Raw genomic sequence first — 22,033 nt, 5'->3', positions numbered from 1 at the left:
ATCCGAATCTTCCTGATAGCCTACTCCAGAATACGATCCGATAGCTGCTTATGAAGTCCGTGCCCCCTGCATTGGGATGCAGAGGAATGGGATTTCTATTCCCAGTCAGAGGATGATAAATCCCTGACTGATGGTGAGGATCTCGCACTCCTCTTCGGAGCCGAGCTGGAGGAAGACGAAGATGATGTATCTTGGGAAGAAGACTTCTCCTCCTCGGAAGAAAGAGCCGATTCCTTCTCCTCCGAAGAAGATCCGATGGCAGGTTCCTTCCTCTTTGGCAGGTCATCAGACGAAGCTTCCGATGACACCGAAGAAGCCGAAGATGATGACGGCTTCACCAGCAACAGCAGCGGGAGTGACGACAGCGGCAACAGCAGTAGCGATGATAGTGGTGCTAGCGTTGCTCCGCCGACCAAGCGCCGCAAGACCACTGGCGTGTACTGGTGGTAGGCTGTAGCACCACCACTAGGTTGTTTCAAGGAGCAGTTAGCTCCTCTTTTGTACTTGCTGCCTTGTTGTGAATAAAATCCTCTTTTGCATCAGTAAATTTCTTGCACATAACAACCTGCTCAAGAGCCGATGGCAACGCATCGACCTTAGAATATACCAATCCGGATCCGAAATAACTTTCCAATTTGTTTTACCCTCTGCCGGACCTCAAATCCAAAACAGATCTCTGGAGATTCTGGGATCCAGGTTAACTCCCAAGCTTCTTTTGCTCATAAACCCTAGCCGCAAAATCCTCCTCTGAACCTTGAGACGCACATTCGATCCTGTGCCGCCAACCCTAGATCTATTCTCTAAGTTCTCGATTCGAGGCTCCCGATGGCGGAATCTTCAAGCACCGCCGCCGCCGGTTTTTTTTTAAATATAATCGGCCTTTTGTTCATGGCCGTCTTCTTTAATTACGCTCCTTCCCCCTGCAGCCTGTCGTTGTGGATGTCTCTAGTGGGGAAGAACCCCCACGCCAGCAGGGCTTGGCTTGGAGGTGCCGGAGGATGTGGACGTGCCCATTAGAGCTCTGATCACTCTTCGTGATCCTGATGCGACAGTCCTGGAGGGTCCCTCTGCATCGGTTGACGTCCCGGCTGCTTCGCCAGGTTCGCAGGAGCCAGTCGTGACCGCGTCACTTGTTAGCCCCCCTCTGGAAGGACCATCCGCCGCATTAGCCACTGCCGACCTCCCTGCGCGAGAGACACATCTAGCCGAGCCGACCGCTATTTCATCGGCTGTTGCCCCTTCTTCTGGAGACGTGGCTCCTCTGGTCTCTACTGTCATCGTTCAACCTTCGGAAGGGATGTGCCCTCAGGAGCCGATTGCTTCTTCATCGGCTATCGCCACCTCTCTCTCGGGACAGGTATGCCTTATTCTTTTTTAATTACTTCAGTCTTTTTCCCACACTGCCTTGCTCACCCTCTTTTCCTCCAGAATCTGAATCTTTCGGAGCTCCTTGCGTTCGATCCTGCATCAATCGGGTCGGCCATACTAGAAGCCGATGACCCTCCCCTAGACTCGACCAGCACTGCCAATCGACTTCTCCACATGAAGAATCTTTTGCCGGGTCCGATCGACACCTTGATCCAGGATTCTAGCGCGGTGAAACAAATCCTTGATGAGGTCAACTCCCAACTCCCTGTGAGCCTTCAGGTCAAGCTTCTACCGGCTGGGTACCTCCCTTCTTTTCGAGCAAAGGTGGTAGAGGCTCGCCATAGGATTCAGACTCGGCGCTCTCAATCGCTCCTAAGGACTCTCATCGCCGAGATGTGCCAGTCGGTCAACAAGAAGAAAACCGCACTCGACGCCAAGGTTGACGCATCTGCCTCCGCCCAGCGGCTTCATCTCCTGGAGAGAGAACTAGAAAATCTCGAGGCCAAAGTCCGGGCCACCAAGTAGCGCATTCAGGAAGAAAAGGATCTTATCGCGGGCTCCAAGCGGGAGGCAGCGGCCTTGACTGCCAAACTGAAGGCGGACTTGGCCGAGCTGAGCGGCCTGAGCAAACAAGTGGTGCCGGGGGCGGACGAAGAGGACAAAGCGGTGATTGCTGAAGTTGATCGCATCCGTCTCGACGCCATCGCTGCCATCAATGATTTCCTCCAGAAAACCCGCCCAAGATGAACTTTGTATTTACATGGCGTGACCCTGAAGTCGATGGTTATTCATCGGCTATTTAGTAACCCGTGGTGTTTAACTGCTTAAAAAACTTCTAAAGTCGATGGTTTTACATCGGCTCTTCTAACGATTCATGAAACGCCTCTTGTCAATGTATGGGCCGATCACACGCATCGGCCTCCTTTTTCATTTTTGTCTTGCCAAAGACACCATCGGCTTTGCCCGTGTCACCTTACTTAAGCTTACTGGTCATATCGGCTTATTGCCTGATGGGTGCCATCGGCTTCACTGCTCGTCGGCCCACATACTTGGGAAATATTTCTTAAGATGTTGACCATTGACTGCCACTGGAAACTTGACGCCATCCAATTCTTCAAGCATGTACGCATTCCAGGTAGGACCTGGTCAACCCTGTACGGCCCATGCCAATTTAGGGACCACTTGCCGCGTCCTTAGTTCCCAATGGTAATACTGCTTCCCAGACCAGGTCTCCTACTTGAAATTCTTTCGGTTTGACCTTCTTATTATATGCATGGGCTACTTTAGCCTTATTCTCCTTGATCTTCTCTAGCGACCAAAGTCTGAGTTCCATGAGGTCCTCTACATTGTCACTCATCAGAGTAGCATATTCTTCAGCTGTTAAGTCATTCTGCAATTCTACGCGCCTTGACCCGGCCGTAATTTCTCATGGTAACACGGCTTCCTGCCCGTAGACCAAGTGATAAGGGGAAGTTTTTGTCGCCCCATGACAAGATATACAGTATGCCCATAATGCTTCTGACAAGACCTCATGCCAGCGTCTGGGGTATTCATCAATCTTCCTCTTAATCAATTTGATAAGGCTCTGATTGGACGCTTCGGCTTGTCCATTTGCCTGAGCATAATATGGAGATGATCTAATTAGCTTGATACCCATATCAGTGGCGAACTTTTTGAATTCCTTTGAAATAAAAACCGAACCACCATATGTTGTAATGGTCTGAGGGATCCCAAATCTATGAATGACGTGTTCCTTGACGAACTGAATAACATCTCTAGATGCCACCGATTTCATTGGAACCGCTTCTACCCATTTGGTGAAATAATCTATGACAGCCAAAATGAACTGATGACTTTTGCTAGATGGAGGATTAATTTTGCCGATCATATCCATGCCCCAGCCTCTGAACGGCCATGGTTTAATAATGGGGTTCATCACGAACGCTGGTACCATCTGGATCTTTCCAAATCTCTGACATGCTTGACACCCCTTATAATATTTAAATCAATCTTCCAGCATGGTGGGCCAATAGTACCCTGATCGCCTAATTAGCCACTTCATCTTGTGAGCCGACTGATGAGTCCCACACGTTCCTTCGTGGACTTCATGCAGGAGCCGATTGGATTCGACCGGCCCCAGGTATTTAAGCAACAACCCCTCCAAGGTCCTGTAGAACATATCATCCTCTATCAGGACATACCTCATGGCTTTGTATCGTATCCTCTTGGGTGCCCCCCGAGCCGAATCCTTCAAGTAATTGAAGATATCGGCTCTCCAATCTCCCTGGTCCAGTAGGTACACCTGATGATTTAATCCATCGGTTTTGTACCCTGAAGCCAGTTGCGCCAGGTCATTGGCCTCTGCATTCTGAGTTCTAGGTATCCAATAGAAATTTATATACCTAAACTGGGCTATTAGTTCCTGGCATTGTACCCACAACGGGAATAGTAGCTCACTTTCACACCTGTATTCTTCTATGAGTTGGGAGATTACCAATTTTGAGTCCCCGAAGACTTCTACTGCTTCGGCTCCAGCCTCCAGAAGCAATTCCATACCTTTATGCACCGCCTCGTACTCTGCAAGGTTGTTGGTATAAGTAGTAGGTAATCTGATAGAGAAAGAATACGTTGCCCCCCGAGGCGATACCAACAGTATGCCGATGCCACACCCGTCTCCACAAACTGATCCGTCGAAGTACATAGCCCAAGCTCGTACGGAAAGCGCTGCTATGTTGGTATTAACCCTCTCAGCAATGAGATCTGATAACGCCTGCCCTTTGACTGCTTTTGCGGGTTGATATCGGATATCGAACTCTGATAATGCAAACATCCATTTTCCCAATCGGCCTTTCAAAACAGGAGCCGATAGCATATGTTTTATGACATCTGATTTGCAAATGATGATTACTTCAACCAATAACAGGATGTGGCGAAGCTTGGTGCATGTAAAGAATAAGCAAAGGCAGAGCTTCTCCATATCGGAATACCTTGTTTCTACGTCCAGCAATCTTCTGCTGAGGTAGAATACCACCCTCTCCTTGCCATCATATAATTGTACTACCAGTGAAGCAATAGAGGTGTCGCCGACTGACAAATATATATATAACGGCCTATCTTGTCGTGGTGGCACCAACACAGGCGGTCTCAATAAATATTCTTTAATTTCTTCGAATGCCCGTCGCTGTTCTGCCCCCCAGCGGAATTCTTCGTTGGTTCTGATTTTCACTAACTCCATAAAAGGTTCAATCCGCCCAGATAGATTAGAAATAAACCTCCTGACGAAGTTAATCTTGCCAATAAGTTGATGGAGCTCCTTCTTGGTAGTGGGTGGCACCATAGTGCGCACGGCTTCCTGACTTTTTAAGCCGATCTCGATTCCTCTTTCATGAACCAGAAAACCCAAAAACTGCCCAGCTGACACGCCAAAAGCACACTTCTTTGGGTTCATCCTGAGCCCGAACTTTCTAGTTCGTTCCAGAACCTGTCGTAAATCACCCAGATGTCCTTCAACCGATGCTGACTTCACCACAACGTCATCGATGTAAATTTCCACCAAATTGCCAATCAGATCATGGAAGATGTGGTTCATGGCACGCTGATACGTAGCACCAGCATTTTTCAGACCGAAAGTCATAACCACATACTCGAACAAGCCCACCGCTCCAGGCACTCTGAATGCAGTTTTGTGTATATCTTCAGGGGTCATGAAAATCTGATTATACCCAGCGTTACCATCCATGAAACTCAAAATTTTATGACCAGCAGCTGCATTAATCAATATTTCTGCAACAGGCATTGGGTATTCATCCTTCGGAGGAGCCCTATTGAGATCTCTGAAATCCACGCAAACCCGCCACCGGCCATCCTTCTTCTGCACGGGTACAACGCTTGAGATCCATTCAGCATACCTGCAAGCCCTGATAAATCCAGCTTCTAACATCTTTTCTACTTCTTTTTTCACTTCAATCAGGACATCGGCTTTCATCTGGCATGCTCGCTATTGGAACGGTTGAAATCCACTTTTAAGAGAGAGCCGATGCTCCACTATGCTCCTATCCAGCCCAGGCATCTCCGTATAATCCCAGGCGAAGCAATCGGCATATTCCTTCAATAAAGTTATCATCGGCTCTCGCAGGGATGGATGTAACTTCTTACTTACGAACGTTGGTCGTGGCTTATCCCCAGGACCAATATCTATTTCTTCAAGTTCGTCAGCCGACGTGAAACCATATCCTAATTTCCCGTCATCCGTTAGATCAATGCTATAAATGGAAAAAGAAGATGGTAAAAAGAATTTCGGCCAAAAGGAGATCGGCCGCTCCATGTTTCTCATTATCTTTCAAGTTTTGAAAAAAAGAATAAGGCCGGCTGTCAGCGCAGGCCATCCCATAATGACTATGTAAAACACTTGAAATTAAAAATTTAATTTTTTGGGGCTGATTGCAAGAATCGGCCTCCATAAGTACGCTGTAATGACTCATTTCATGCGACTCCTTTATTCTGTAAGGCCGGTGGATAAGACCAGCCTTACTCCGTTTTTTGTAGCCTCGATGCGATCACACCCTTCTAAGCTCATCCCTGAAATCGGCTCTTGATCTTTCGCATCCCAGATGCTCATGGCAGCATGCGAAATTTCAATTGAGTCGTCTGCCTGAACCACTTCCACCTTGTCTCCATCCCATTGGATCAAACACTGATGCATAGTGGAGGGGATGCAACAATTAGTGTGAATCCAGTCCCTGCCAAGTAAGACATTATAGGTACTTTTGCTGTTAACGACGAAGAACGAGGTCGGGACAGTCTTATTTCCGATGGTGAGATCTACACTGAGGACGCTCTGAGCTTCTGAAGTCTACCCATTAAAGTCACTTAGTGTGACATTAGTCTTGATCAGGTCTCCGGTGGACCGCCCCAAACAGTGCAGAACTGAGTATGGCATGATGTTAACTACCGCTCCCATATCCACCAGCATCTTGTTAACGGGCTGACCGTTAATATATCCTTTAAGATATAAAGCTTTCAGATGCTTGTAACTCTTGGCTCGTGGCTTTTCGAATATCACCGGCCGTGGTCCCAAATCAAGCTGGGCTACCGATGGCTCTTTGCGGGTCCGAGCATGGAATTCCGCAGGAAGTACAAAAACCATATGTGTATTAGCCGATACCTTCTTATCGGCTTTTGTTGACTTGGGCCGCCATTCCTTTCTGGAAGGGCGTGACTCCTTTTCCTGCACATAATGGACTTGTTCTGCTAGATCCGATCGCGCTTTTCTTAATGACTCGATATACTTGGCCTCGGCTTCTTCCAAGCTACGCAGCCGCTGAACCCTGCGCTTTTGAGAACGGTTAAGTCCATTAGGGCACCAACGTGGGCGATGATACCTATCCTCCTCTTCTTCTTCCCTTCGTGGTGATCGAACCCGCTCTTGCCGGGTTAGAACAGGCCCTAACAGTCGGAAAACCGAGCCCCTTACATCTGGCTTCATGGGTCCACACTCTGGGCAATCCCTGATAGTAGGCAGCCGGCTCATACCAGAATCCCAACAATACCTAAAAAATGGGCAGTGCCAATGATCACGGGCATCTTCATGCTTCCTCAAGCGCTTTCCAGTGCGATGCTCATATTCTTCTTCCTCAGATTCCCGCTGAAGGCGCTGCTGATACTGGTATTCATATTTTCTGAGAAGATCAGAAGAAGTTGGCCGTTGATTCCTCACATACCTTACTTGCTCTTCTGTGACATATCCTTTCCTTTCTTTTTGGGGCCGATCGCTGGGATCAGCCTCTTTGTTCTTAACCTAGTGGCGTGATGCCACCCCCGCCATGTTGATGCCGAGCATGAAGTCTAGCTGTAGCCTTGCCGACCGGTCATAATTTTCTACCATGTTCACACCAGGGAAAGGCTGAGTGTCAACCTTCATGGCGGTCTAGCCTAAGATCAATCGGCCCTACTCAATAGCCGATTGAATTTGCCGACGGAGCTCCTTGCAATCACCTGTGCTGTGGGTAAAGAAGTCATGCCACTTACAATATGATCTTCCTTTCAACTCCTGCGCTGTGGGAGGCTTGTATCCTTCTGGAAACTTCAACTGTTTTTCTTATAACAATAAGTCAAAAATTTGTTCGACTTTACCCACATCAAAGTCAAACCCCTTTGCAGGCCCAGTTTGCTTCACCCACTTGCAAGGCACAGGATTTGCGCCGCGAGCCCATTCTGTGACTGACACTTCTAGCTCTTCCCCGGAGTCATCGGCTTCTTCTGTATCAGCTACCGCCACCTGACGCTTAATTTTTTCTTGGTATAGCTCAGGATGACGCTGCTCATGTGTCGTCAGCTTCTGGACTAGATGCGCCAAAGAGGTGAATTCCAATTGAAAAGCCAGATCTCTGATCGGCTTCAATAATCCCATAGATGCCAATTCAACTGCTTCTTTTTCCGAAATCCGTGTTGAATAACATCTGTTCTTCATCTCCCTGAAGCGTCGAACGAATTCTGCCACGGTCTCTCCTCGCTTCTGTCGTACCTGTGCCAAATCGGCAATTCCTGCTTCTGCAGCTTCTGAATGATACTGAATGTGGAATTGTTCTTCCAGCTGCTTCCAGGTACGGATAGAGTCAGGACCTAACGACGTGTACCATCCGAAGGCTGGTCCTATGAGCGATTGCGAGAAAAACCTTACTCGCAACGGATCCGATACAGAGATCATACCCAATTGTGCCAAGTATCGGATTACGTGTTCAATAGAACTAGAACCTTCTGCCCCACTAAATTTGGTAAACTCAGGTAGCCGATACTTGGGCGGCAGTGGGATTAAATCATAATCGCTTGGATACGGCTTGGTATAGCCGATCGCTCTCCTCTTTGGTAATATGCCAAACTGATCCCTCAGAATAGCGCTAATTTGCTCTGCTGTTTGTAACCCAGGGGCCGAGTGCATACTGTCGTGACTTGGCCCGATAGCATAAGTTGCCAACCATGCTTGCTTGTCTGCGTCGGCTCCGGAAACCCCTCCAATTGCTTTCTGTGCAGAATGTACCGGGTTATTGCTGTCCAGTATGTACGCACACATATAGCCATGTGGGATCTCCTTGGGTGGCTCGCTGAAGAACTGGTGATCCATGGGGTCACCTCCCACTTTATAAACCACATAAGCTGGAGCACCATGTGATTCCGCAGCCGCGAGCGCATAAGGCAATGGTGGTCTGGTTTGGAATGGCAATTCTCCTTTATGACTCCCCAAGGTAGGCCCAGTTGGAGAATGCTGATGCTTCATAATTTCTTGGACCACACGCAAAGCTACACGCTCGAAAGCATTGACCAAACTTTCAGAATGTCGGTGTAATGAGTGAGCCACCGCATAATTCACTTCCTGCCGCAGAGCTCTGGTACGGTCTTCAGATGGGATAGATAGATCTACTCCGTCAAGAGCACCTTCGGGTGAAAACCCTTTCCACCTGACACCGTGGTTGCGAGTCCTTTTTCTTTCAAAAGAGCCGATGAGATCGGCTTCAAATTGAGTCTTGATTTCATCATATCTCTGCTTATGCTCAGCAGAGAGCTCCTCATAGGTGATCGGGTCGTCTCTTGCCATTCCGCTAACTGCGATTGACGAAGTCGATGGAGATGACGAAGTCGATGAAGATGATGGTGATGATGATGACGAAGTCAATGGAGAGGGTCCCACCGGGCGTGCCAGAATGTGTTGTCGGTCAAAACCCGCCAGCGAGCAGTGACAGGCAACACGAGGAGCCGGGAGGCTTCCGGGACGGCTGGTGGGCCTCGGTCCCTCTGTCAACGGCCCAGTAATCCGGCGCACACCCTGCTTGAGGTCGCTAGGTGTGCCACATGATCCTGCACCTGATCAGGAAGGTGTGATGTATCAAATTCCTGTACGCACAGACACGTGTAAAGGTCAGTCCGAGCCGTGATCGGCTCATCACTTCCTCCCCGGTATCGGCTATGAAGAGCCGATTGCGGCAATATCGGATCGGATCTTTGGAACAGGCAATATACATATATGCTTAATAACAAAATAAATCTTGTTTCATAAATATCAATCTAACCCAATCCACGATGACTAAGCCCTCATTGCACGATCGGAACATCCTACACGTAATTGAGCCTAACGAATACGCAAAAGCATCGGAACAAACAACCTAAACAGAGAACCTGAAACCAGCCGAAGAGCCGATTCCTAGAGAAACCTCTATTCAAGCTACGACCCGATACTAAACATACTGCCGGAACTTTCAACTCGTTTTCAAGGCCTAATCATGCACATATTGAACCAAATCTCTAATAAATAGAAACTAGCCATAACAGATTGGATCTACTGATAAAGATGAAGCAAGATGCAACCATCGCATCCATGATCGAACACGACGATTACTAAGCACACGCGAGCAACGAACAAAGCATGATCGGGATACACAGAAGATTACGTTACTCTATGCGCGCTAAGATAACTAGTGCTACTCGCCATCTACAAGGCTTCAGAACGAGCAACACATAAAACAAACGAGCAAGGGTGATGCTACCCCGATCACGCAGAGCGTGATCGGAGCCGCATGGCACTTACCCGATGAAAACCCTAGAACAGGGGAGGCGATGCGCCAAGAGTTGTTGATGAATGATTCTGTTTCTTGTTTATTCATAGTACATATTTATAGTCCGTAGACTCGTCCTTCTTAACTAACCTTAACCAAACACGATACGACTCTTAACGGCCTATATCTATATTTACACGGCCTTTCTGACCCCAATCATCCGCACAAGGTCCGATTCGCAAGCTTATTATAATTATCTTCTAAGCCCATCTTGCTCCATGGCCCACTTCTGGCCCGTCCAGAATATGGCGATAACACCCACCAACAAGAGAAAAGGTAGATTCTGAACTAATAGTAGACACAGGAACCGTCATAATATCTTTAGCAAGGATAGATAGGACCGGGTATAAGCGCCTGTGATCATGCCACCAGCTCAAAATGTTGAAGTCATCATCAAAATCAGAAATAGGATCGCTATCAAGATATGATGACAACTCAGATGACTGAGAGGCAAGCAGGGGGATTGTAGCAGTAGCAAATGTAGGTGAAGGTGAAGCAGATGTATTAGTACAAGATGATGGGGCTGAACCTCCACCAATTGCATTAGAACCAAAAATTTCCCCCAAACTTTCCTCTTCTTTCCAGCAGTATTAATTTGAGGTTGATGATGCGACTGAATGTTACCAAATTTCTGCTCATACTTAGCAAACACTTTATAAAGCTCAACACAAACAGATTCATAATAACAAGAGTAATCATGATTGGTAAGCTGCGAAATAAGTGAGAGTGCCTTATGAAAGCCTCTAATCTTAGCCCTAGGGTCAAGAATAAAAGCAAATAAATACAACATAGGAATAGTCCTCCGGTACTTAAACAACTTAGCTTTCATAGGCAGTATAGACTCCATAAGCAAAGGATCATTCTTATATTTATTCAGATGAGCAGCAATCTCAATAATATGAAGCAACATGACAAGAGCAGTGGGATAGTAAACACCAGACATCTCAACAGTAGACTCATAGAACAATTCAAAAAATGAAAGCAGGGTTTCAGCAACATACCAATGATCTTCAGTGAGAAGGGTCTGACCCATAGCCTGCTTATAGTGAGTATGGATAAAAACAGAGAAGGTACTCTTGTAAGGAAGAAGGTGCTTTAACATGAGATAAGTGGAGTTCCATCTCACATCCATGTCCAAGCCAAACTTTCTAGGACGGACACCCATAGCAATACAATAAGATTTGTATGCAGCAATCCTTTGATTAGATGAATTCAAGAAAGATATGGCAGTTCGGAATGCTTCAACATAAGGTTTCAAATGCTTCAAACTAGATTTAACAATCAAGTTTATAATATGGTATGCACATCTTTGATGCAAGAAAACAGAACCAATGTATCCAGAGAATTTAGGAGTCAAAGAAGTCATGGCATTAGCATTAACAATCTATAAGACCCAAGCCAAGCAACCTCTTCTCCAGTTCCCAATTAGAATTAACAAAATGAGCAACCAACTAAGATAATCCTCCTTAGCATTACCATTCCAAATATCAGATGTAATTGCAATAAAAGAACATGCATTTAAACAGTCCATAAGCAAAGTATGAGATTAATTGAAAAGCTTAGCAACATCTCTAGTGGTTGTCAGCCTAGAAACAGGGGCAAACCTAGGATTATGAGCACGTTTGATATAATCAACGAAAGCCTTATATGCACCAATTCCAAGAGGCAGATCTAACCTAGCAATCATACGACATAATTCAGTATGAGCAAACTCAGCATTGTACTCCCAATTTCCAAGAGAACCATCAGAACTAAACTGAAGCACAGATTGAGACCTTGCAAAACGATCAGCCTTCTTACTACATGAAGCAAGATGCCTAATTAAATGACCAGTACCATTAGTAGAAATACCAGTAAGAACTTTCTTGCAGAGGGTGCATTTAGCACCAGAACATACCCTCTTACCATTCACCTCATCGAAGTTGTTCCAAATGTGCGAGGTGCGTGCCCTTCTCCTGCCCTTGTTCCCCCGCCCCTGCTGCGCTGCCATGTCGGAGGTCACCGTAGCAGACGGTGCCGTCGGTGACGGCGTCGGCGTGGACGATGGGGTCGATGTGGACAAGGGCACTGAGGTTGGCGAACTCGGAGGGTATCCATCGGCAAGGTCGTGGTCGGTGTCGGACGAATCGTTGTCGGCATCGGCATCGACATCGACAAACGTCATCCGCGACGATCGGAACCAGGGTACAAGAGGAGGTGGAGGACGACCCCCCGGGCTCGGGTTGGCCCGCGACCTCGATGAAGAAGCCATCCAGGATAGGCTGCGGGGGCCGGGTGGGGGAGAGATCAGAGAGACAGAGACGGAGAGGCGGGGGTCGGGGGCGTGGGGTGTGGCCGCCGGTGCCGGGGGCGCGAGGCGACGGGGCGGGGCCGCCGGTGCCGGGGCCGCCGATGCTGGGGGCGCGGGGCTGCCGGGGCTAGGGGTCGGGGGTGCGGGAGCGGGATGCGGGCGGCCGTGCGTGCGGCTGCGCCACTGCGGGCTGGGGGGCGGGGTGAGGGGGGCTGGGGGGCGGGATTAGGTTAGGGTTAGGGTTCTGAGGGGGGGCGCCGGCTGGGGCTTATATACGCGATGCGGCCATGCAGGTTTATTGGGTTGGGCCGTGCCTTATGGGCCGTGCCGCCCATCGGGCTGTGACAGGCCGCAATTAACCGGGCCGTGCCGTGCCGCCCATCGGGCTATCTTCTCGGCCCATGGCATGGCCCGATCTTTTCTCGGGCCTGGCCTGGCCCATCATCTATCGTGCCGGGCCTCTTTTGGGCCGGGCCAAAATCACCAGGTTGTGTGCCGACCCATTTAGCCCGGCCCAAATGTACAGCTATACTTGACATGATCAACTTCCACATAAGCCGAACCCATATTATAAAAACACATAAACCAGCCCATATCATTGAAATCTATGCCCGGCCCAAGTTCACACGTCAGCCCCTTCGGTCCATGCTACTACAAATCCAAGCAAGGCCAGCTTCCTACATGAGCCTCTTCCTTCGCTTCGCGGACTCCCAAACCCTAACCTCACTCTGTTGCGGCGGCGGGAGAGATGGCGAAGTCGCTGCGATCCAAGCAGGAGAAGCGGCTGCGGACGCTACGTCGGGAGATCGCAGAGCCCTTCTACGACAAGAAGGAGGCCGCCAAGCTCGTAGCTCAGACTGTCGCCCTTGAAGCTCCCCCGCTTCCGGTCCGCGCCCCGCAGTCCCATGATGCCGGCAGCTCCCGCGCCGACAGCTCGGCCTCGGCCATGGGTGAGCACTCTACTTCTCCGATCTACCAGGTGTGGATTGCTACATGTTTTACTTCAGTGGAAAAGACGGAATTTCTCTACGCCTTATCTGCTAGTACTTCAGAATACTGTGTGTTTATACAACTCGAATGGAATCACCAACTGGGTTTTGCAGAAATTATTGCCAGGAAGGTGTGGTAGCTCTGCGTATTTCCTGTCCGGACACGTAATAAATGCAGCTCCTTCAATATGCTTAAACTCAAACCTGCTGTTGATTTGTAAACCATCCTTCCGAGTGGCAATCTGTATTTTTGACCAAAGACCCCTTCGGCCCTGCTTTTGATTGAAAGCAAAGATCGTTTGCTGGGGTTGCCAGCTTACAAGAAAAGTTCAACACAAGCACTAACGCCTGCGCAAAGGAAGGAGCTACAGGAGCTACTAACTCTCTCTAAACACCCTCTCGACAGCAAAAACAAAGACAAGCTAGGTAAACCAGCTAATCGGAAGAACAGTTCAGATACAATGAAAGAAAGCCCCCTGGCTTACAGAAAAAGAGCAAAGAAAAGCGAGCCAAAGCACACTCTAAGCCACCCTCTAAACGATCAGCAGAAACACCGAGGCAGCACCATTGCCCCCACCAAAAGCGCACGACTGCTCCTGAGAAACTTTTCAGACTTCAGAATGCAAAGACAGAAGCTGTTGCTTCAACTTCCTGGTGCCTTCCTCCACCCTGCGGCGCTCCTCCCTTGCACTCAGCACCACCCATTTTCTGCATAAAAGAGATACGACAGGAGAAGGAATCACCACATTATTAAACACAAAATCATTTCTAATCAGCCACACACTCCACGTGAGACTACTGAAAAGGAGCATAAGAAAGTTTTTAAGTTTTTTCAGTGCTTCTCCAATCACACACTCTTGAATGTCAGCGACGCTGGTAGGAATTAAAGGCCAATTGAATGCATCGCGACACACAAACCAAAGAAATTGAGCTAAGAAACATTGGAACATGATATGATCAGTTGATTCCCTCTGTCCACAAACTTTACATCCAATATCCCCGGGCCAGTTTCTCTTGATCAGTTGTTCAGCTGAGGGGATCCTGTTATCATAAACTTTCCAGACAAAAACCTTAATTTTCAGTGGGAGCCTAGCTTTCAACATATCTACCAACCATCTATTCTCAAAGCCAGTAAAGGTAAGTTCTTTGTATAGGGATGCCGTGGTGAACTTCCCAGACCTCTCTAGCACCCATGTAACAGTATCAGGAGTTGTATTCAGCACAACCTCTTCTCTTCTTTGCAACAGATCCTCCCACTCCCTGCACTCTTGCTCACCGAAAGATCTTCTGAAAGAAAGATCACACCCGCCACTCTGCAGCACCTCCCATACAGTATAATTCTGCTCATGGCAGATCCTGAACAGCTTAGGGAATCTGATCCGAAATGGTATCTCTCCAAACCATATATCCAGCCAGAATCTAGTCTTCTTCCCATCCCCGAGAACATATTTGATCCCCCTTAAGCAGCTCTCCTTGATGGCCTGCAAGCCCTTCCAAAATTGAGAACACTCCCTCTGATTACAACTGAAAAAGCTCTTTTCCCCAAGGTATTTTCTTCTCAACAATGTGCAGCATGCAGACTCGTCACCACTCTCTAATTTGAAGATCCACTTGGACAGCAAGCACTCATTCATTATCCTAGTATTAGTGAACCCAGTCCTCCAACATTTTTCGGGGTGGCTAGAGTATCCCACCTCACCAAGTGGTATTTCTTCTTCAGGTTCGGCCCATGCCAAAAGAAATTGCCTCTAATGGAGTCCATCTTTTGATGAATCTCTTTTTGAAGGAGATAAATCCCCATTGTGTAATAAGGTATTGAGCTGATGCAAGATTCAAGCAGAATAATTTTTCCTCCAGATGACAGTGAGCAACTTTGCCAAGTTGGAAGCCTCTTCTCTACTTTCTGGTGCACAGAAGCCAAATCAGAAGCTGCCAGGTGGTAGTTGCTAACCAAGATACCCAAGTACTTTATTGGTAAGGTACCCACTTGGCAATTAAAAAATGTCAGCAACTCTCTCTTTCAGCATCTGAGGCCCCCAAAACAAAAACCTCATTCTTTTGAAAATTAATCCTTAAACCAGACATACATTCAAAGCAGTATACAAGGAACTTCACATTGATGATTGATTGCTCATCCAAGTCAGAAAAGAGGATAGTGTCATCCGCGTATTGTAGGTGAGTTAAGCCTCCCTCCACCAGATTAAGAGCCAGCCCTCTAATTTCATCGGCCTCTTTAGCTTTATCTAACATTGTGGCTAAGGCAACACTGACAAGGTTAAAAGGAAGAGGGGAAAGAGGGTCTACCTGCCTTAGCCCCTTAAAAGTTCTGAAGAAGTTTCCAGGCACCCCATTTAAGTTGATCCCCACTCTCCCTCCAACAATTTGATGCATCCACTCTATCCATTTTTCAGGGAAGTGCTTCTTCCTCAAGACTTCCATCATGAACCCCCAATTCACCTTGTCGTATGCTTTCTCAAACTCCAGTTTCAGTATCACTCCTTTTGACTTCTTGATTCTCATATCATGCAGAACCTCATGTAAAATGACCAGCCCCTCTAGGATATATCTCCTGGTATAAATGCAGTTTGTGAGGGGCTTATTAATTTCCCCGCCACTCTAGTCAACCTCATGGTAAGAACTTTTGTAAACAATTTGTAGTCAACGTTAAGCAAACAAATCGGTCTAAATTGTTCAATATTATTAGCTTCTTTCAGTTTCGGAATCAGCAATATCATCCCATAGTTGAGTCTGCTCAGGTTAAAATCTCCATCATGCATTTTATGGAACATTTCCAACATCGTGTGTTTAATCTCCTCCCAAAATTCTCTGTAGAACCCCACTGGAAAACCATCCGGCCCCGGTGAGGAACTTGTATCCATCTCTTTCAAAGCCACCTCTATCTCATGCATCGTGAACAGCTTGTACGAGCACCTAAAGTGCTAACCGTCCATGTGATGATCTTTCGTGGCTAATAGTAGGCACTTCCTCATCCTCCGGAATTATGAACTCATCACCCCCATCATCTATAACCCAGTTGTGAATAATGCAGCAAGCAACAACAATTTCAACTTGTGTTGCAAAAGGAAAATGTGGAGTAGCATCATCAAGAATCTTGAACCTTCTCTTCAATGACCCAAAACCGCGTTCTACTGTTTGGCGGAGAGATGCATGCCTACGGTTGAACAATTCTTTCTTATTTTGCACAGGATTGTTGCCCCACTCGTTTAAGTGATACCGCACACCACGGTAAGGAGGCAAAAATCCTGGTTTAGCTCCATATCCGGCATCCACTAGGTAGAACTTGCCTATCATATAAGGGAGATGTGTGTGACAATGCTAGCATGGCTATGCCATGATTAAAATGGTTGAGCTAACATATTAATTTTTACCTTGTGGGACACGAAGACCATTTTGTCATTCTAAAGCATTCCGTAAAATATATGCATCATGGGCTGTCCCCTCCCATCCGGCCAAGACCAATATAAATCGAAGATCAAAATCAATGGCTGCCATTACATTTTGGGTAGGGTAACTTTTCCTACCACGGAAGGCAGCCTCCATTGCCTTAGGAACTGTGGCTCGTACATGTGTACCATCAATAGCACCGATACAATCCTATTGTAGCAGTATAAGAGCATATAAGCACCCCAAAAATGACTTATGCCCTGAAAAATGATATGAAGATAGAGCTGAACCTTAAAATAAGGATCCCACTTCGGGTTCCCTGCAATTGTGAAGTAGCGACTAACAGTTTCACTAGACCTACCAAAATTGGTAGCAATTACCCTATTCCTAACATTGTGACCGATTGTGTGCAAAAACATGGCAACTTGTTGCTCGACACACATATGAATGGTGTCTTCCGAAAGGCAACGGTTTCTAAAAAGTTCACAAAAACGGAAGAATGATGCCCTAGTAAGTCTTAGCATGCTCACACAAGTTACATCATCCCTCCATATCTTAGTATTGAGATAAACGAGTCTTATCCTATCCCTCTCATCAATTGGAGCATAAGTAATCCTTCCTACAGGAGCACGATGTTTTCTTTTTGCAGATTCAATCACCAAGGCCATCATTGAAAGAAAATGATGTGCAGCAGCGACAAAAACTAATAGCTGGTTCTCACTATCCATCATCTATATTATACAACAAACATACAATCATTTGGCAACACACAAAGTATAAATTGACGACATATAAATGTTAAGTTTCATATATACCTTGAGCTCGCGACTCGTTGCCTCTGTTACCAATCAAAAGGGAGGTCGTTCCTGCAAAAAAGATAAGAAAATCAAACGTTTGCATCAGTGGCAGAGGATAAGAAAATCAAACATTTGCAAAGAAGATAAGAAAATCCCTGCGCGCCGCCGCTGCTCCCCCCGCGCGCCGCCCTGCTCCCCCCGCGGCACGCGCGCCACCCTGCTCCCCTCGCGCGCCCCCCCTGCTCCCCCGGCGCGCCACCCTGCTCCCCCCGCGCGCCGCCCCCTCTCCCCCCCGGCCTGCGTTGCTCCTCCCGCGCGCCGCCCTGCTCCCCCCGCGGCCCGCGCGCCGCCCTGCTCCCCTTGCGCGCCGCCCCTGCTCCCCCGGCGCGCCGCCCCCTCTCCCCCCGCAGCCTGCGCTGCTCCTCCCGCACGCCGCCCTGCTCCCCCCGCGCGCCGCCCCCTCTCCTCCCCGCGGCCTGCGCGCCGGCGCTGCTCCCCCAGCGCCGCCCTGCTCCCCTCGCGGCCTGCGCGCCTGCGCTGCTCCCCCCGCGCACCGCCCCTGCTCCCCCCGCGCCGCCATGGAGGAGAGGACGGAGGAAGCCACGAGGAGGAGGAAGAAGAGGGAAAAGAGGAGGGGAGGTGGCAGATCTACGGCGGCAGAGGAGGGGAGGCGGCAGATCTCGCCGGAGGCAGGACGGACGGCCGGCGGAGGATTCGGGGTGGGGGCGGTGAGAAGAGAGAGTCGGGGGCGGTGTCTCTGAATCGCGAGTTGGGGACGCGGGACTGGGACGCGCTTGTTCCGGAACGGACGGGTACCGCTGATTTTTTGGTACGGGACGGTTCCGCATATGTATGGAATATTCCATACCGGAACCGATCGGTTCCACCTTGTCCAGCAACCAAGCAACCCAAAAAGTGGGATGGAACGGTTTCGTCCCACCCGATCCCTCCAACCAAACAGATCCAGTCAGTTCTGCAGCCTCCTCTGCTGACAGCCTCCTTGCTGCTTCCCAAATATCATCCCTTAGATGAATCTGTCCATCCTCCTCCCTACCAAATAGATTCTTATAGTATCCCTCTATATGCTCTAGCAATTCCTGCCGCTCTTTAATCAGTCTATCTCCATCTTCCAAAGAGAAGATTGTGCATTTTTTCTTTCTCCAACTAGCAATGCCATGGAAGAAGGCATTGTTTGCATCACCTTTAAGTATCCATTTCAAACCTCCTCTTTTTCGCCAAAGTATCTCCTCAAAGGTATAAATCTCTTCTAGCTTTTCCTCTATCTCATATCTTTCCTGCCATTTGTCAGCAGAAAAACCTCCCCCTTCAGCCTCAATGTCCAGAAGTTGTAACTGATTTAACAGCTCAATTTTATCCTTTTTCTTCTGAGTGTTGATGTTCCTCCCCCAACCTCTACAGAATCTCCTAATGTTTGTTTTGACCATCTTCCAGTAGTCCTGTACCTCTCTATTCCCCCTGTCAGGCCACTTGGATTTGATAACCTCTCTGAAGCCTGATTGAGTTAGCCAGGCCATCTCAAATCTAAAGATATGAGGTTGATTGAGCCTCTCATCTGCTGTGTTTACCACTATTGGACAGTGGTCAGAGCCCACTCTCGTTAGAGATTTACATGTAGCCAAGTGAAAGTGTTGGTCCCAGTCTGTATTGCACATCACTCTATCCAGGACACACATGACAGGGTTTAATTGTTTATTGGTCCAAGTAAATCTTCCTCCCTTCCTGTGTAGCTCTTTCAGCCCATTGTCAGTATGAATTCATTGAAGGAATCCATCCACCTTTGATCTATATTATCACTTGATTTCCCTCAGGCAAAACGAATCAGATTGAAATCCCCTCCCATCAAAAAAGCACCGGTGGCTCTCTATTTTCTGACCAAGTTCAGCAAGGAAGCCAGCTTTCTTCTCATGCTGAACTGGACCATAGACATTTATCACTTCCCACTCAAAGTTATCACATCTGTTAATAATTTTAATGCTGGAGAAAAATTCCTCGGCGTCCATCTCCACCGCATCTAGATCCCCTTGCTTCACTCCTACAAGTGTTCCTCTAGAATGACCCCTAGCAGGGGTCCAATTCCAGGAGAAATTCCCCTGGTCACATAGAGCCCTCAGTTCCCATTGGTTGAAGTCTTCCTTGATTGTCTCTTGGAGACAAACAACATCTATCCTCTGGTCAGCCATCATCTCTCTTAGTTGTTTCCTTCTACCTTCACCACCCAACCCTCTTATATTCCAGAAGAGAATTTTCATGACTTCTTTTTAGATTTGTGGCCAATGGCCATCCTTTTAACTTTCTCGCCCTTCTTGGTACTAGGTGCATTTGTGGTTACTGAGGTAGGCCCACACTCTATAGCCACCTCAGAATCACCTTGCATTGAGGAAGATCCCTTCTCTAAATCCGCCTCGACATTCAAGCATCCATCATGTCCCTCAGTGGCAATCTGTATTACTCCAATGCAATGAATCCGGTGGGGAACGCTCTTCCCCTCTGGCCTCCGTCCTCCTAAAAGGCTAAAAATTGGAGCTCCATACAGGAAATATGCAGAAAATACAGCTCCGGACAGGAATATGCAGAATTGTTGATTGGAGAGGTTTTTGAAATTATGTTACCAGTAGCCTCCTTACTTTGAAGTTCTCTTACCAGTTACCAGTAGCATCCTTACTGTAAGTCTTTATATCAATTTGAAATTGTTAAGTCCTATGGCTATTGTATCGTTTATGGATATCAGAAGACTGGTATCTGCGCCATTTTATTACCGTGTTAGTTGTTACTACTTGGATCTGACGTGAGAAGAAAACAGAAATTGCATTGCAAGCATAAATTTGAATCTATTTGAAAATCTGGGAACTATTTAGAAATCATGGGGCCAGAGCACGAGTGTGAATATGACCTAGCCTAACTAGTTGTTTCTATGATATTTTGCATGAACTCAACTGAGATCTACGAGACTTGGTAAATTTTATCCCTGGTACATTCAGTTGTTTCTTCTTCTGTAGTTTCACTGGCTCCTGGTTTTGTTCTTCCTTAGCTGATGTGTGCTTGCTCTCTCTTCCCTTGAATACAGATGTTGAGATGTCTGATGGAGGAAATGGCAGGTCGAAATCCTTGTTGAAGCCACTTGGCAGCATTGTCAAGAAGGTACAGCTTCATTTGAAGATCTCAAAAGACAAGAGGAAAGCTAGAAAGAAGGGAAGTTTTCTTTTAAGGAGTAGAGACATAGAAACCTTTTATCTTGTCAGCCATGCAGTTTTGTTGTCAGTTCAAACAAAGCTTGTACGAGCACCTAAAGTGCTAATCGTCCATGCTTGGGTGGCTACTTATATGTTGAAATCAGTATACCTTGTAGCTATGAATTCCAAGCAATGAAATTGACCAGATTGTGTTTGATTTCACATGGCTTTGTGCTTAACTGTTGTGAGTTGATGGTGAGGTATGCTGTGTGGTACAATGGAGTCGTGCCAAGAACGTTGCTCCTTGCCAAAAGCTGGTTGAATCGATTATAGCTGAACATCTAGACTTGTTGCGTTTTCTTGGAGATGTTCTAGTGATTCTAATGTCCACTGTTGCCCTTCATGTTTGAGTACAGTTCATATCATATTCTTGCCTTGCCTCTCATGTTGTGAATTTGGAAACAATGTTCTTGCCTTGCATCTCATGTTTACTGTCAGAAACTTCTCGCGAGCTATTGGTCGCCCATGTTGTGACATTTGGAACTAATGTTCAGCGGTTCGGGTGCGTATGATCTGTCTTGTGCTATCATTCATATGAATTAGTGTGTAGCAGGAACAGGTTAAAATAATCTCTATCCCCTGGCGCTCACGTACTCATGTGCGCATCATCTTGTTCGTGAAACAAAATAGAAAGCAGTTGACTTCCCGTTCGCTAACAGCCTAACATCATGCGCCGAGATGGATATTGGACAGAATTTTGTGCAGCATGTTTCAAGAATTGATTCTCACTGTTCTCTGCATGTATGTTCTTGGAGCTGCGATCTAGCATGTGAGCAAGCCTTTTGAGTCGGTTTTCATTTGAAATTATCTCTGAGCGTCTAGTTTAGTCTACACGCCCAGTTGCCATCATTTTCCCCCAGCCGCTGACCGACCCTGGTTGGGTGCAATTTCAACTCTCCGGGCACCAAAGAACTGTTCAAACAAACAAGAAAATTGAATTTTTTTCACGACCGTGCATGGGCACATTTTTCATTAAGAGGAAGAAACAAGAAAATTGATCACAAAGGGATAATTATTGGACCATGCTGTGCAATGCAAGCGATGCCATTTCTGCCCCCATTTTCTTGTGCTACGAGAAGAAACATTTTTCTTTCTTTTTGCATGTGCAAAAAAAATCAAAAGACCATACAAACTTTAGAGGTCAACGCAAGGCAACATACAGCGACAGCGTAGAAAATTTCAACCTTTTACCGGTCCAGATTGCAGTTTATGACTTTATGCGCAAATTGCCAAAGAATTTCCTATTTCTTGAAAAAGTGTTGTAATATTCCAATAGGAACCAGAAATTTTAGTTGGTCTCCGCCATCTCTTCCTCTCTACCTTCCAT

General features: G+C 47.3%; 1 protein-coding gene across 1 annotated transcript; it reads left to right on the top strand.

Annotated features, from left to right (window-relative positions):
* Window positions 1–12,961: 12,961 nt before the first annotated feature.
* LOC112884059 lies at window positions 12,962–20,868 on the top strand. The gene is made up of 2 exons (XM_025949375.1): window positions 12,962–13,214; window positions 20,541–20,868. The coding sequence occupies exons 1-2, from the start codon at window positions 13,013–13,015 to the stop codon at window positions 20,840–20,842; spliced, it is 504 nt and encodes a 167-aa protein (XP_025805160.1). The 5' UTR covers window positions 12,962–13,012; the 3' UTR covers window positions 20,843–20,868.
* Window positions 20,869–22,033: the final 1,165 nt, after the last annotated feature.

Source organism: Panicum hallii, chromosome 3, assembly GCF_002211085.1.
Source record: "Panicum hallii strain FIL2 chromosome 3, PHallii_v3.1, whole genome shotgun sequence".
NCBI classification, from domain to species: Eukaryota; Viridiplantae; Streptophyta; class Magnoliopsida; order Poales; family Poaceae; genus Panicum; species Panicum hallii.
Note: the sequence above shows the minus strand (reverse complement) of the source record. Positions and strands in the feature narration are given on the sequence as shown.